Genomic DNA, 14,777 nt, shown 5'->3' with positions numbered 1-14,777 from the left:
AAAGTCACTACTTATCCGAGAGATGCAAATCAAAACGACAATGCGGTACCATCTCACACCTGTCAGAATGGCTATCATCAACAAATCAATAAATGACAAATGCTGGCGAGGATGCGGAGAAAAAGGAACCCTGGTGCACTGCTGGTGGGAATGCAGATTGGTGCAGCCACTGTGGAGAATAGTATGGAGTTTGCTCAAAAAACTAAAAATGGAACTCCCATTTGACACAGTAATCCCACTTCTAGGAATATATCCCAAGAAGCTAGAAACATCAATCAGAAAGGATATATGCACCCCTATGTTCATAGCAGCACAATTCACCATAGCTAAGATTTGGAAACAGCCTAAGTGCCCATCAGCAGATGAGTGGATTAAAAAACCGTGGTATAGCTACACAGTGGAATACTATGCTGCGCTAAAAAAGAAGGAATTCCTACCATTTGCAACAACATGGATGGAACTGGAGAGCATTATGCTAAGTGAAATAAGCCAGTCAGAGAAAGATAAGTATCACATGATCTCACTCATTTGTGGAATATAATGAACAACATAAACTGATGAACAAAAACAGTTCCAGAGATAGAGAAACATCAATCAGACCATCAAACCTCAGAGGGAAGGTAGGGGAGGGTGGTGGTAAGGGGGAGAGATCAACCAAAGGACTTGTATGCATGCATATGGGCCTAACCAATGGACACAGACAACAGGGGGGTGAGGGCATTAGTGGGGAGGATGGGGGGGGGGGGTAATGGGGGGAGAAGGACACATATGTAACACCTTAATCAATAAAGAAATTAAAAAAAAGAAATTATTGTTATTTTGTTTCAGTATGATAATGGTATTGTAGTTATGTGTGAGAGAGAGGGGGATAAAAGTTCTTAAAAATTAGCTCCCTTCCTGAAGTTCCTCAGTCAGGTGAAGAATTCCCAAGGCCTGAGAAGAAAGGTGAAAGAGGCAGAGTGATCCTGTGATTGCTCCGCTCTGCAGTGCTTTACAGTATCTACATCTGGGAGAAGCAGTGATTTGATCATAAATGGGTCAGTCTTCCCAAGGCTTCGCAAGGCAGATTTCTGTACCTAGAGGGTCTTTTCACAGTGATGACTGGGATATGCAATGCAAAGGTCACACTCTGACCACCTTACCTGTTGAGCCTGTGTCTGTGGCTGCTGCTGCTGCTGGTAAAATGTGCCTGCTGGCTGCTGTGATGATGGTGGTGGCTGCTGCTGTTGCTGCTGCTGCTGCTGCTGCTTGAGGAAGAGTTGCTGCTGGTGCTGGGGTGTGGCCTGGGCCTGAGTGGGCAGACCCTGGGCGGGAGTGGAAGGTGTCTGTTGTGGGGTGGGTGGAGCCTGTGGCTGCTTGGGCTGGGATTGTGGTAGAGGTTGGCTGGCTGGGGGCTGAGTTTTTGATTGGGGAACACTGGCTAAAAGACCAGGCTGATTGCTGGGTCCTGCAATGAGAAGAAATTCCATGTAAGGGCTCAACACTATTCCAAGAACAATTTCCCTTCTTGCCAAAATAAGAAAGAGGGGGTGATAAGTGGACAGATAACCCCCAAATCCATGTGCTCCTTACTGTCTTTGCACCTGGAATGTCCTTCCTTCTTGCTAATCTATGCACTTTTTAAAAAGTATATTTTTATTGATTTCAGAAAGGAAGGGAAAGGGAGAGAGAGATGGAAACAGCAATGATGAAAGAGAATCACTGATTGGCTGCCTCCTCCATGCCCCACACTGGGGATAGAGCTCACAACCCGGGCATGTGCCCTGTCCAGGAATTGAACCATGACCTCCTGGTTCATAGGTCGACGCTCAACCACTGAGCTATGCTGGCTGGGCTGCACTTCATATTTTTCAAAACAATGTTCAACAAACAATTCTGTATTTGCCTCCTTCAAAAATCTTTCCTTTATTCACCATCTCATTTAGTCAATTACTCCTTTAGTCAGCATCCTGATTATCTACAAATTCAACTAGCCTTTGATGCTACTGCATATAAATACAATCTTTGTACTTGTTGGCATTCTGCAGAATAAAAGCATTCTTTGATGTTTTATATGTAGGTTGCACAATTCTAGTCCGGCTGCCTTGTAAGTAAATGGCTACCAAATTCACCAAAAACAGCTTCCTGGTAAGGGAAGTGATGGCTGAGTTCAGTTACTTGATAATTTGGATCAATCCTCTTTATGAAACAAAATTTAGTCACCTCACCAGAAAGAGAATACCAAAGCACAGAGTGGTGACAGATACTTCAAGAGACAGAATTGAAGAAGCAATTCCTCTATATCTAAAAGAGGTGTGTCTTGGTCTTTAGAGGCAAAGAAAAGTTTATGAAATAAAGAGGTGGTATGGGATGAATGGACCAAGCCACAAAATTAGGGCCAAGACTAGAAAAAATAGAGATAACAGGCTTCTGTGGTCTTGGTGATCCCCTGCAGAATTCAATGACCGGCCTCCCCTTTCACCAGCCTCCTGTCATATAATTTCAATGGCAGCTCACCTCTTGGTCCTTAAGGAAAACCATTCTTCTTTTTTTAATCCTCACCTGAGGATATGTTTTTTAATTGATTTTTAGAAAGAAAGAGAGAGGGAGAGGGAAGGAGTGAGGAAGGTAGGGAGGAAGAGAGAGAGAGAGAGAGAGAGAGAACGATAGGTTGCCTTCTGTACGAGCCCAGACCAGGGCTCGAACCCTCAACCTAAGTATGTGCCCTGAACAGGAATCGAACCTGTAACCTTTCGGTGTACAGACTGGCGCTCCAACCAACTGAGCCACCTGGCCAGGGCAGAAAACTATTATTCTTTATGTGGCTCTGTATTCCATTCCTGAAGCAAAATCAGGCTTTCTAAGACTTCTCATTATCCAGGATAACAAAGAGGTGTACCAAGTGTCAAAGCCCCTAGGAACTGACCTGCAGCCTGAGGTGGGGGCTGAACCGTGGCCCTCTTTCGAGGTGTCAGGGCTGGCTGGATGGGAAGGATTCCTGGGTTTGGCTGAGTCTGCCCAGCTTTAGGCCTCTGGCGGGGTGCAATGGAAGTCTCTGTGGTGGGAATGGGATCTGTCAGTCTAGAAGAGGAAAAGAAAAAACAAAGATTCATATTAATGTGTGAGAAAACAGGGGAGGGGCAGAGTACAGGATGTATTTATTAGCTTTGTTCTCCACACTCATCCAAACCTTCTAGATCTGCTTAATCAACATTTCCCAGCAGGCATTCTGTGTTACTGGATGTTATAAATAAAGGTTTCATGGGAAAATGTTTTAATATTTCAGCAGAACCTTTCATGTGTATAGAGAACCTCAAAGAAAGCACTGTATAGAATGCAGTGTTTCTCAAATCTATTTGACCTTGTGGCCCTTTTACCTAACACTTCCTGGAATTTCCCGGAATATACTTTGGGTGATGATGCAAAGAGGGGTTTGAAGCAGGTGGTTTTCAGATGTAGAGGGAACTCAAAATTGGTTAGAACTAGCTGTCAAAATGGTCTCTCTACTATAAAAAGTATGCAAATAAATTAATCCAATAAGGCAATTAAAAGAAATAAGTAAATAATTCAAGTTGAAGTATTTGGGGAGTGTGACAGGAACTCCATTTTCTCCAATACACATATTTGTTTTTTCCCATGGTAATATAATATTTATCTCGGCATAGAGCCACCTATAATAAAAAACAAATTGCCCAGTCTCTCTTACAATCAGGTATGGCCATGTGTCTAAGTCAGCCATGGGCAAACTATGGCCCGCGGGCCAGATCCGGCCCGATCGGCTGTTCTATCCGGCCCGCGGAGCCGAAAGAGCGGAGGGTTCTCTTGCTCTCCCCTCCGCTCCTTTACTTTGAATTTATATTAGTTCACACAAACACTCCATCCATGCTTTTGTTCCGGCCCTCCGGTCCAGTTTAAGAACCCATTGTGGCCCTCGAGTCAAAAAGTTTGCCCACCCCTGGTCTAAGTTCTGGCCTTACATGCGATATACACAGATTGTTATGTGGCAGTTGCTAGAAACCTTAAGAAATAACTGGTACATGCCCTTTGTCTCTCTTCTTCTTTGGTCATTCCTTGATCCTGCTGCTTGGAACAGGGATGCTGCCATATTGGTCCATGAGGTCATGGCCACAGCCTGAGGGATGGTAAAGTGGTGAGCATGAAGAAGCCCGGGCACCTGCGGACTTTGTGGAGCAGAACTACACTATCAGCCCTGGACTACTTACCCCAGACTCTATTTACTTAAAGAAAAAAATAAACACTATCTTACATAAGCCACTGTAATTTTGGAGTTTCTATAAGTCAGAGCCAAATCTAACCCAAATTAATACGGGGAGGACTGCTGTATGGTCTGCCTTCTTCTTGTGATGGTGACTTCCATTCATTAGAGCAGTCCAGGTAGCTGGCCAACTCAGATCAGAGTGGTTGTCCTTTGAAAATGTACTTTAGGGAGTATAGTTGACTGCAGTTAAGGCCAAAATAAACGAGCTTCGTGGATATTTCCAAAATATGCCTGGCACAGCCTCCAGAAATGCAAAACAGGAAGCAAAGCGACTGGCCTCATGTCCTTCCCTGTGACATACCTCCATGGCTTTTCACTAGTATCCTGCTAGAACAGTGATTTTTCAACCTTTTTTCATCCATGGCACATGTAAACCAATTATTAAAATTCTGTAGCACACCCAGAAATATATTATGTTTTTGGCCGATCTGACTAAAAAATAATTTTGATTCATTCATACCAGATGGCTGTTGTCATTTTTTTAACTTGACAATCTAAGGCAAACGAGGTCAGTACCCTCTATATAGTCAGGTATTGCATGTTTTTAAAATTCCTGCAGTACAATGGCTGAAAATCACTGTGCTAGAAAGAAGCTCTTATGCTGGGGAGAGAACTGATAATATAAAAGCGATCACATTTGGGGAGGCTATAACCTGGGGCAGGGAGGTGTAAAGGGAAATGGGACAGATGTTGAGAAAGGTGTAAGAAAGATAAAGCCAAGGGTCAGAACTTAAACAGACTTTAGTAGAAAAACAAATGTTAAAAACTCCCACACTGGACTTCTCCTAAGGGTAATAATATCTTAGAGACAATGGGATTTAGAATAAAAAAAAAAATTATACTTGAGCACTAGCTCCCTACCTACCAACTGCATAACAATGGGTATATCATTTAACCTCTTTTAGCCTTGGGTCCCTTATATGTAAAATGGAGAAAACAATACCTACATCATGAGGCGGATGTGAACATCAAATGCAACAATGACTGTGAAACCATTTTATAAAATGCAGAGTGTTTAAACTATCAGTTTGTATGGGTCTCAATATGCTGCGGAAAAAATACAGACTGAGAAACCAGGAGACCTGACTCTAAGTTGTCCTCTCTGTGTGATCTTGGGCAAATCACTTAAGGTACAGAGTATAAAGAGTGTGGATGCTGGAGGTCTGGTTCTTTTACTAACCCCAAGTGATTAACTGCCTTGGGCAACTTACAATTCTGAGTCTGTTTCCTCATCTATAAAGTGATAACAACAACAACCTCATAAATTTGTTTTAAAGGGGGGTGGGAAAAGCCATCTTATTTATGTAAAGTACCTAGTAAGGTATTTGGTATATAAGATGCCTCAATGAATAGTGGCCACTTTAAAAAGAGTTAGAAAGAAAAAAGCACTTGTTAGGATTGGGGAGTAAATACAAAAATGCAAATGAAATCATTGTAAATTATAGATAGGATGACTTAGACCCAAATCTCTTGGCTGTCATGTCTGTGTATTCTCACAGCATTATTGAGGTCCATACAAACTAACAGTTTAGACACTCTACAGTTTATAAAACAGTTGCATAGCCATTTATGCATTTGATGTTCACATCTGCCTTATGACATAGGTACTATTTTATCCATCTTCACAACAGAGTACCAGTCAAATGTTAATCGTTGTTATAATTTTTACAAATATGTGTGCTTTGTGGGAAGAGATCCTTGCTTAGCTCAGTACATACCATGTTTGGATCTAGTACAGAGGCCATAAACCCAAATACTAAGCTATTAAATTAGTCCCAGAAGCAATTCCCAGAGGTGAGCATGGCAGACTTAAGCAAGAAATAAACAGACTGCAAAGTAACAATATGAATATAGTTTGCTAAATTTGTTAAAAACCAAAGTCTCATTACTTTACAGCCACATTGCAGGCATTCTATAAATATTCAAGAATTTTTTAAAATGTAGAAGTTATTTTACTGTTCTATAAAAATTCATATATTTCCATCTAAGGTATTTTGTTGATAATTTGTTGCTAAGGTTTCCTTGCCATGGGAGTGTGGTAGAAAAAAAGAGGGGTATAAACATCTCTGGGACTACCCTTAGAATTTGCCATTGGGAAGGTAGAGCAGCCATGAGGATGCGTCCCACAGACCTTCATAAACAAGGGGTATGAAAGACCAAGCACCCCAGCTCCTGTGCTCTGAAATCCACTGCTACTGTTGTGTTTGCCCTAAGGCCATGCTTCCCATAGGCTGCTCCCAGTCTTACTATCCAAGCCACAGGGATATTAAGGCAGACCAGGTCCTGGGTCATAGGAGTCTCCTCTGGTAGCTGACTTTGACTCGAGGATTCCCCTTTGGCAAACCTTCCTTAAATTGTGTGGCAATTTTTAAGTCACTTCCACCCAACTTTCTCCTTCCTCTCTCTAGATCAGACTTACATCACCTTCTGATGGCTCTCCTAGCCTTCCCTGGCTCCCTCCCTATTTTCTCTCTCAGGCATTTCCCCAAATAAAATACTAGCTTCTTTAGTGCTCTCTTATCATCTGTGTCTTGGAAGACCCTAGGTTTCACAGAATGTGATTAACTAAGATCCACAGGTTCTTTGGCTGTTTCATGGACTCAGTGCTTTGACCTGTACTTTCCTAATGTGGCCAGGGCCTTAGTGAGTAAAAAGGAAAGGAAGGTAGAGGATTAGGGTGCTGAAGGAGGCTAAACAAAGGCCAGGACACCTGTTTAGGACACTCTTGTATTAGTAATATTTAAAGTCTGCTGTTGCCTCATCTCTGAATGCTCCTGTGCCTAATTCCAAGCAAGGGAAACAGCTGTGGAGTTTTTCATTCTCTTTCAAATGTAGGTCATTGTATTTCATTATATTCCTCCTTGCACTCCCAAAGGATAACTTCTGCCTACAGGAGATAGAGCTTGCTTTCTTGTGCTGGGCAGCCTCTTGACCATGTCAGTAGAAGAATCAAGAAATACAAGGCACCCTCCCCTCCCCTGCTACTGAAGCAATGGAGCACAACAGGTGCTCACTGAGGCATTGCTTACCTGGCCTTTGGCTGGGTCTTCTTTGCAGCTGCCTCACTGGCTTTCACTGGCTCAGGAAGCTTTGTAGGAATGGGAGAGTTCTATAGAATTGAAAGAAAAAATTTTAAAAGAACATCATATATTTCTTTGTAGAAGAATGACCACCATGATTAGGCTGATGGAAATATGTGTTGGGTTTTTCCAGAGTGTCTTCTAGACCCTGATCTCTGGTAGAGAGAAGGGAAGTTTACCAAAAGCATATCCCACTAGACTCAGCCCCAGTCAGGGGGCAAAGTATCTGAGAAGAGGACAGACCAACCCTCCTGCAGCACATTCCCCTGCCATCATTCTCAACCTTTTTTAAAAAAAATGTTTTTATTGATTTTTAGAGAGAGAGGGAGAGGGATAGAGAGATAGAAATGTCGATAAGAGAGAGACCCGTCATCAATCAGCTGCCTCCAGCATACACCCTCACTGGGGATTGAGCCTGCAACACAGGCATGTGCCTTGACCTGGAATCGAACCCACCATCTCTTGGTTCTTGGGTTGGATGATCAACCACTGAGCCATGCCGGCCGGGCCATTCTCAACCTTTTGTATGGCTAAGGTCACTGGGGTTTGATGTCAGTACCCTTCTCTCCCTAAAGCACAGCTTATGATAGGAATAAAAAGAGATGTCTGTAACCTATATTACTTTAAAAAAATTTTTTTAAATATTTTTATTGATTTCAGAGAGGAAGAGAGAGGGAGAGATAGAAACATCAATAATGAGAGAGAATCATTGATTGGTTGCATCCTGCATGCCCCACACTGGGGATTCAGCCCGTAACCCAGGTATGTGCCCTGACTGGGAATCAAACTGTGACTTCCTGGTTGATGCTCAAGCACTGAGCCACACCGGCTGGGCTTTATTACTATTTAAGTTCTCAGCTAGATATTAGAGAAGTCAGAGCTGACTAGTGTGTCCAAACTTCTAGTTAGAATGCTGGGAGAAAACCACAGCCACAGTGTGTCTAGTTGCTGAGCCAGCACCTCTTTCCGGCACATGAGGCACTATTCAGTCCACAAGCCACGCTGAACTCCTCGAGCTTGGATTCTGCACCATCCATCCAACACCGTCTCTCCAGGGAGCACTAGCTGTCCCTAACCACAAGACCACTGTTTACCACTGCTGAGCAAGCACCAACTGACTTGAGACTTGTGAAGCTGACTTATACACGTTAAGCGCCCAGCCTGTTTTGTCTTCCGGACGGAAAGTGTAGTGTCAGTCACCGGTGACTGACATGGCGCTTAACGTATTAAAAACTGGTTACGAATCTGAATGCTTCCAATTATATTTCATATTATTTAACTTTATGAATGGGAAAATGGGATAGTGAAAGAAAACACCGTCATGTTAGATTACTGTACAGTATCCCGTTTATTCTGGGAAACATGACAAACGAAATACTAGTAATGAAACTGGCTTTTAAGAGGATGTCTCATTTCCTTCACATTTTTAGGTGGGGAGAATTTCTGCAGAAAATGTCTCCTAGCGTCTCTTTCACCCACCAAGTGTTCCTTTCCCAGGGGAGAAGGTGTAACTTACTTTACTGATAAGACTAGGAGAAAAAGGTGAGCTTGTTTGGCTCCCTATGCTCTCCCTCCTTTAGGGAAGAGCCTGTCTCTCAGGAATCAGGTGCTCACTGCTCAGTCATGAGGCTCTTATGTTAGGGAACTGGTCAAGCTATGTTCTCAGACTCAATCTTATTAGTGATAAAGCCAATATTCTGAGCTCCATCTGAATGACTGCCACATCTGATCCAAATGTGGGAGTGAAAGTGGAATGTTATTTATCAGCTTCCAAAATGACATTAGAAGTTCATTATTGGAGAAGCAGGCAAGAAAATTTCAGATCAGAACTTGAGACGGCATCCATTAGTACAATATTCAAGAAAGTTGAATCGTACTATGACCAGGTAAATATGCCAAGACTGTAATAAAAAGGGTGTTTTCAAGAACTATACTCTGATACTGAGAATGCAGAGTTTAGGATTAAAAGTGTAGAAAACATTCTGATGTGTGGGAGAGGGAAAGGAGTGTGAATCACAGGTGGCCAACAGCAGAAGCAAAATAAAGAAAGTTCTGCTGCAGTGAAGGAGAAAAGGGACAAGGGGCTTCAGTTCCAATTGGTGTGGCAGCACGTCCAGGCCTCGTCTCAGGAAAGCAGCTGCCTAACCATCTCTAGGTAAATACAATAAGCTCTTAGTGAACTGTGAAAATAAGCAAGACCATAGTTTGGTCAATCTTCACCCAAAGTGTTTAACTCAATCCCTAGGGTTTTTTGTTTTTCCCCAGTGTAATTACCTCAGTTTTATAATTAAATTCTATGGGATAAATGGATTCTGTTTTAAAGCAATTGCTTCCTAGCAACTTGCTTGAATGTGTCCTACTAGATAAAGCAAGGGACATCTATATTCATTAAACAGCTGATTAACACCCCAAGAATTCTAGATGACAATTAGTAATGTTTACTTCCCTTAAAAAGCACCTTTCACATACCTGAACATTTGGAATTGGGCATTCTTTCTTGAGTAGTTTAAATGAGAAGTAGGAGACCTGGTAAATATCCGGCCTTTTGTCAGGGTCTGGTTCCAACATATACCCTAAGAAAAACAAATGTTACCTCATTTAATGATATCCTAACAGTTATTACATTAGCTAGGAAGCAATCTTTTTTCCTCATAAAACTCCAATTTGTCCTTTTCCTCCCTTCTCAGAAAGGGAAGATCCACTTTCCTAAAATTTTAAATATCTGCAAGAAAACAACAAAGTTTTAAAATTATAACAAAGATACTTGAAGTTCACACTCTGCGTTCTGCACAATAGGGACTCAAATTCTCAATATGAAAGTTACTACCTTCATATTCTGGGACCTAGGAAGTTACATGGTCTTGCTTCTGGCCTCCTTAGTTCATATGATCTTGCTAAACAAGTGATTATCTTGATAACTATAACCGAAACTTAAATTTCATAAACTTATTATTTTTTTGTTGGAGATCTAAGCTAGTTTCAAGACAAAGAAATCCAAAAATTACAAATACATCTCTACTTTTACCATGATCTGTAGATCACTTGTCTGTTTCTAGCTACCCTTTCAGAAACTGGAAAAATCCTCAGGGGAAAAAAATCTTTAAGACACACAAACACACACTCACATATACAGTGCATACAAACAATAATGCAAGGCCATTTATTGCTTAAGAAATTAAATGAATGGTTTAGACACTAAGTTCAGAAAAAATTGATCAGGCTGCAGTCTTGTGAAGGGCTTGCAGAAGACGCAGGACTTGAGCTGGTCCTTGAAGACAGGGAAGAATTTAGTCAGGGTAAAGCAGAGAAAAAGACATTCCAGATGAGAGAATAGTCTGAGCAAAGATGAACTTGGAGAAAGTAAAAAATGCTTTGCTACAAGGAAATAGAGGAGCCAGAAGGCCAGGGCATAGATTTTCTTGTCAGAGAGTACAGGCAAATAAGGCTGGGTGGGTGGGATGGGACCAGAGTATGAAGGATCTTAAATGCCAAACTAAGAGTATGAGCCTTAGTGTGGCCATGAAGTTACTGAATAGGCACATGATATGGTGGTATTTTACAAGATTAATCTTGTGGTGAAGGTGTGTTTGATTGACTGAAGAAAGAGGGGGAGGGTATGGGCAATCCACTACTAAAGGCATGAGCTGACAGAGCTTGTACTGTACATAGAGTGGGACCTCGGTTCTCAAAGTTAATTCACTCCCCAAGGCTGTTCAAGAAGCGATGTGTTCGAAAACTGAATCATTTTTCCCATTAGAAATAATGTAAATTGAATTAATCTGTTCCAGACCCCCAAATGATTCCATCTTAACCTTTTTTATATATAGTACATGTCTAATGTACTGTTTAATCTTTAAACAAACATTTCTTTTCTTACATTTATTGAACTACCCCTACCAGCCTTAAATGAATCACTTTCAGCACTCATTTCACAGGTGCAGCCTCTTTGCTTTTTCACATCTCATTGCCTCGGAAATGCTATCACTGAAATTCGGTCACCAGCTAACTGCTTTTTCTTTATCCAAATCAGCAACAGTTTTTCTATCTCTTCAACTGTCTGTGATCTGTGATCTTTGTTTTGTGAGCAGTTTCACACCTTTAGCAACATCAGCATTGGGATGGCCTCTTTATGTTTTAAAATTGTGCTAATCGTCCATTTCACCAGCAACAAAAGCAAAACATACACACACACACACACACACACACACACACACACACACACACACACACACACACAATATTCACAGCACAATTTCCTGAGATGTTTAACAATGCAGGTTTAGTGGTTTAAAAATAAACTGACTCACATTCTCTCCTTTGTTTGTGGCCTGAGAGATGCTTTTTGTCATGCAGATGTATCAGCACGAAAGGGTTGTCAGGTAGAGAACTGAAGTTTTGTTCAAAAACGGAGACATTTTTTCCATGAACAACTTGGTCAAAAACCAGAATTTTTTGAGATGGGAGATGTTCGAGAACTGAGGATTTACTGTGCTATTGTTTCAGCAATGAGAACGGAGAGAACAAAATGATGATGGGAAACGCCAAAGAAAGAACCTAATGCCATTTAGGAAATACTCCCTCTCTCTGGGTAGGCAAATCCAAAGAGAACCTTAAATTTTAGTCACCTAGGCTTTAGTGGCGACACCATTAATAGAAATTGAAAAGAGAGGGGAACCTTGAATTGATAGTAAAAGGGGGTGGGGGAATGGCAATAAATTTAATTTTAGACCTATCAGTTTAGGGTGACAAAAAGAACCATCAAAAAGTTTGTAAACTGAAATAAATCAGAGTTTAGTAAAGATGTCATTCATAGAGTTGTTTTTCCTAATATGAATTTTCTACAGAAATGTTAAAAAGAAAAAAATGAGTTACAAAAAAATCCAATCATTCTAGCATCAAATTGGGACATTTTCTCGTATTTCCTTCCAATCTCATTTAAATAACTGCAATTCTAGAACAGACATAACACTTTACCTCTGAAAACAATCCAATAACCATTAAATGCCACATCCCATTCCTTTAAATACCCTCCTTCACTTTTTTGTCAATAAATGGAAGAGGCTGATTGATAAAATTGGCATAATGGAATGGATAGTCACTTAAAAACTATGTTAACTTGGATAAATTACCTATACTTTCCTCATTTGCATAAAATGGAGATAATTACATTTATTGTATAAGGTTTTAAGAATTAAATGAAGTACAAACTATATAAAAGTAGGCCCTCAAAAAATGTCAGATGCTTCGCCCACATTGGCTTCTATTTTCTTCAGAGCATCCCCACTTAGGACCCAAACTGGGTTGCTCAGGATTTATAATTCATAATGGTTAAAATGTGGATGCTACATGTGTTCACTGATATAAAAAGATAATAAAAATAATCTGTTTCTTTAGCTTTTTAGTACAGAGGCTTATGCAAAGATTATTTGGTCTACCATCTGGTTAATGAACATTAGTACATATGCTTACTCCGACAATGCAAAAAAAGTGGGGAATTTAAAAAACATTTAAAGCACTGAGTTTAAATACTTGTTATCAAAATCCAGTGATTAACCTAAATGAGAGGAAAAACCTAGTTCCATAGAGTTATACAGTCTTAATTATATATTCACTCCAGCCAATGCACTGCAATCATTATTTGAATTGCTTCCAGTTTTGCAAAGATGAATTTCTCATCAGTTGATGAGTCAGCTGGACTCCTTTGGTACCAGAGCCTATAAAACAGACTACAAGAGAACAGAGCAGTACTATATTGCTCAAAGTACCGTTAGGATTTCTGCTCAGGTGGCTGGCTTAGGTGTAAAACAGAGTTTAGATTTCTAGCAAAAAACAACAAACCACCACTCTCACTGGTTACTGTTATATTATGTTTGAGTGACCAACCATTATCAACTGACTTCTTTATCTTTGCATCCAACCCACCAGTCCCTTTACCCTCCAATTCATTCCTAGAGATTAACAATAAAAATATAAAACTAGAAACTTGAATACTTACTAATTAAGCAGTGCATGTCTTGGGAATATCGAGAGTTATCAGGAATTGTGAAGTTTCCATCACATATTGCCACTTGACTCTCCCCAAACGGCAAAGTGAAGTAGCATAACTTATACAATAAACATCCAAGAGCCTAAAAAAAAAATAAAGAAAGCAGATTGCTACTAGTGGTGTATTTACCATAACTACAAATGGGTCTACTGAGAGATACATTTACTAGCAGATATAAAAATTATATACTATTAACCTATTAATAATTTGAATTTAGAGCCCAACACCACTATTAAGCTGCTGAGTTACATTATTTCTACTATCATTACCAAATTGAGCTCTAATAAAGAACAAGTTTTCAGCTGTTATGCTCTTAAGAATTAGTATCACATATGTGACAACCATCTAAATAATGGGCAGGTCACCTGAATAATTCTCAGAGAGCTCTCAAGTCATTTTCTTTCACTTGCTTAAAGAAGCAATGGTTGGTCACCTCGGGTTAAGAATAACCTCGAGAGATAAGTAGACAACAAGTTGTCACAGTGGCCACCCTTGCTATGGCAGTCTGGGTTAAACTTGGGAGATTACAGTCAAGACCGCTGATATCTGAGATGTGGATAGGTTAGTTGACACCTACCCAAATGTCTGCCTTTGTAGTGATGATTTTGCCACTGTACAGGTTGACCATTTCTGGTGCTCGATAGGACAGCGTTGTGTATCTACAATCAAAAGATTCATTTTTTGTTAAACATGTCAATGATGTAAAGACCAGGGGTAGCAGAAATACTTCATATATAAGCTCCCTGGGAGCAATCTGCAGAAGAGAGTATGAAATATTAGTGCAGATAAAATAAAAGGCTGTCCTTGGTACACACCCGTGGCTCTTTAGCAGCAGTCCTGCTCAAGAGCATGTGGGGACCCAGACACTGTGGCATTAAATAAACTCCAAAAGCCATTTTTCTTGGGTCCTCAAATAACAAAATTTTCTCCTATAAATCCCTGTTGTTTGATATTATATTTTGCTGGTATGTTTTTAAAAATAGTAATCCCTTTTAATGTGACTTGACACAGAAATATAATACTGGCTAGGACGCTGGAGAACAGCAGAAAATGGGCCCTGGCTGGGGTGGGAGGTGGATGGATCTTCACGGGTGGATTAGGGTTGAAACAACAGTGACTTGTGCTGCTTGAGTCTCTAGAGCCCAGAGGGTACTGTGGTTTAGGTGTCCATTAGGGTCTTGGACCACAAGTTTTCCTGCCCCAGGCTTCATTGCCAGGGTTGTGATGCAGGAAAGGAAAGAAAGGATTAGGATATGAGTGGGCATGCTAGACTGCTGATTTATTATTAGTAGTAATAGTGAGTGCTGTTGCCTGTAAAAATCCAACACTTTGGACAACAGGAAAAATGGGTCAGGTTCTTACTGGAGTCACATATCCAAAGAAGCTTTTCCTC

The 14,777-nt window shown here is 40.7% G+C and overlaps 1 protein-coding gene across 6 annotated transcripts in view; it reads right to left on the bottom strand.

Annotated features, from left to right (window-relative positions):
• Positions 1–14,777, bottom strand: part of AAK1 (AP2 associated kinase 1) — a 149,553-nt gene that overhangs the window by 47,864 nt on the left and 86,912 nt on the right. For all 6 annotated transcript variants that reach the window (XM_080684708.1, XM_080684709.1, XM_080684710.1 and 3 more), the window contains exons 7-12: positions 13,962–14,043; positions 13,334–13,466; positions 9,808–9,911; positions 7,288–7,367; positions 2,906–3,060; positions 1,143–1,447 (exon numbers count right to left, since the gene is read on the bottom strand). In XM_080684708.1, the coding sequence (XP_080540834.1) occupies positions 1,143–1,447; positions 2,906–3,060; positions 7,288–7,367; positions 9,808–9,911; positions 13,334–13,466; positions 13,962–14,043 (859 nt within the window). The remainder of the gene's footprint in view (positions 1–1,142; positions 1,448–2,905; positions 3,061–7,287; positions 7,368–9,807; positions 9,912–13,333; positions 13,467–13,961; positions 14,044–14,777) is intronic.

The sequence above is a fragment of the Plecotus auritus genome (assembly GCF_963455305.1).
Source record: "Plecotus auritus genome assembly, chromosome: 8".
Lineage (NCBI taxonomy): Eukaryota > Metazoa > Chordata > Mammalia > Chiroptera > Vespertilionidae > Plecotus > Plecotus auritus.
The sequence above is the reverse complement of the archived record's forward strand: the minus strand, read 5'-3'. Positions and strand labels throughout refer to the sequence as shown.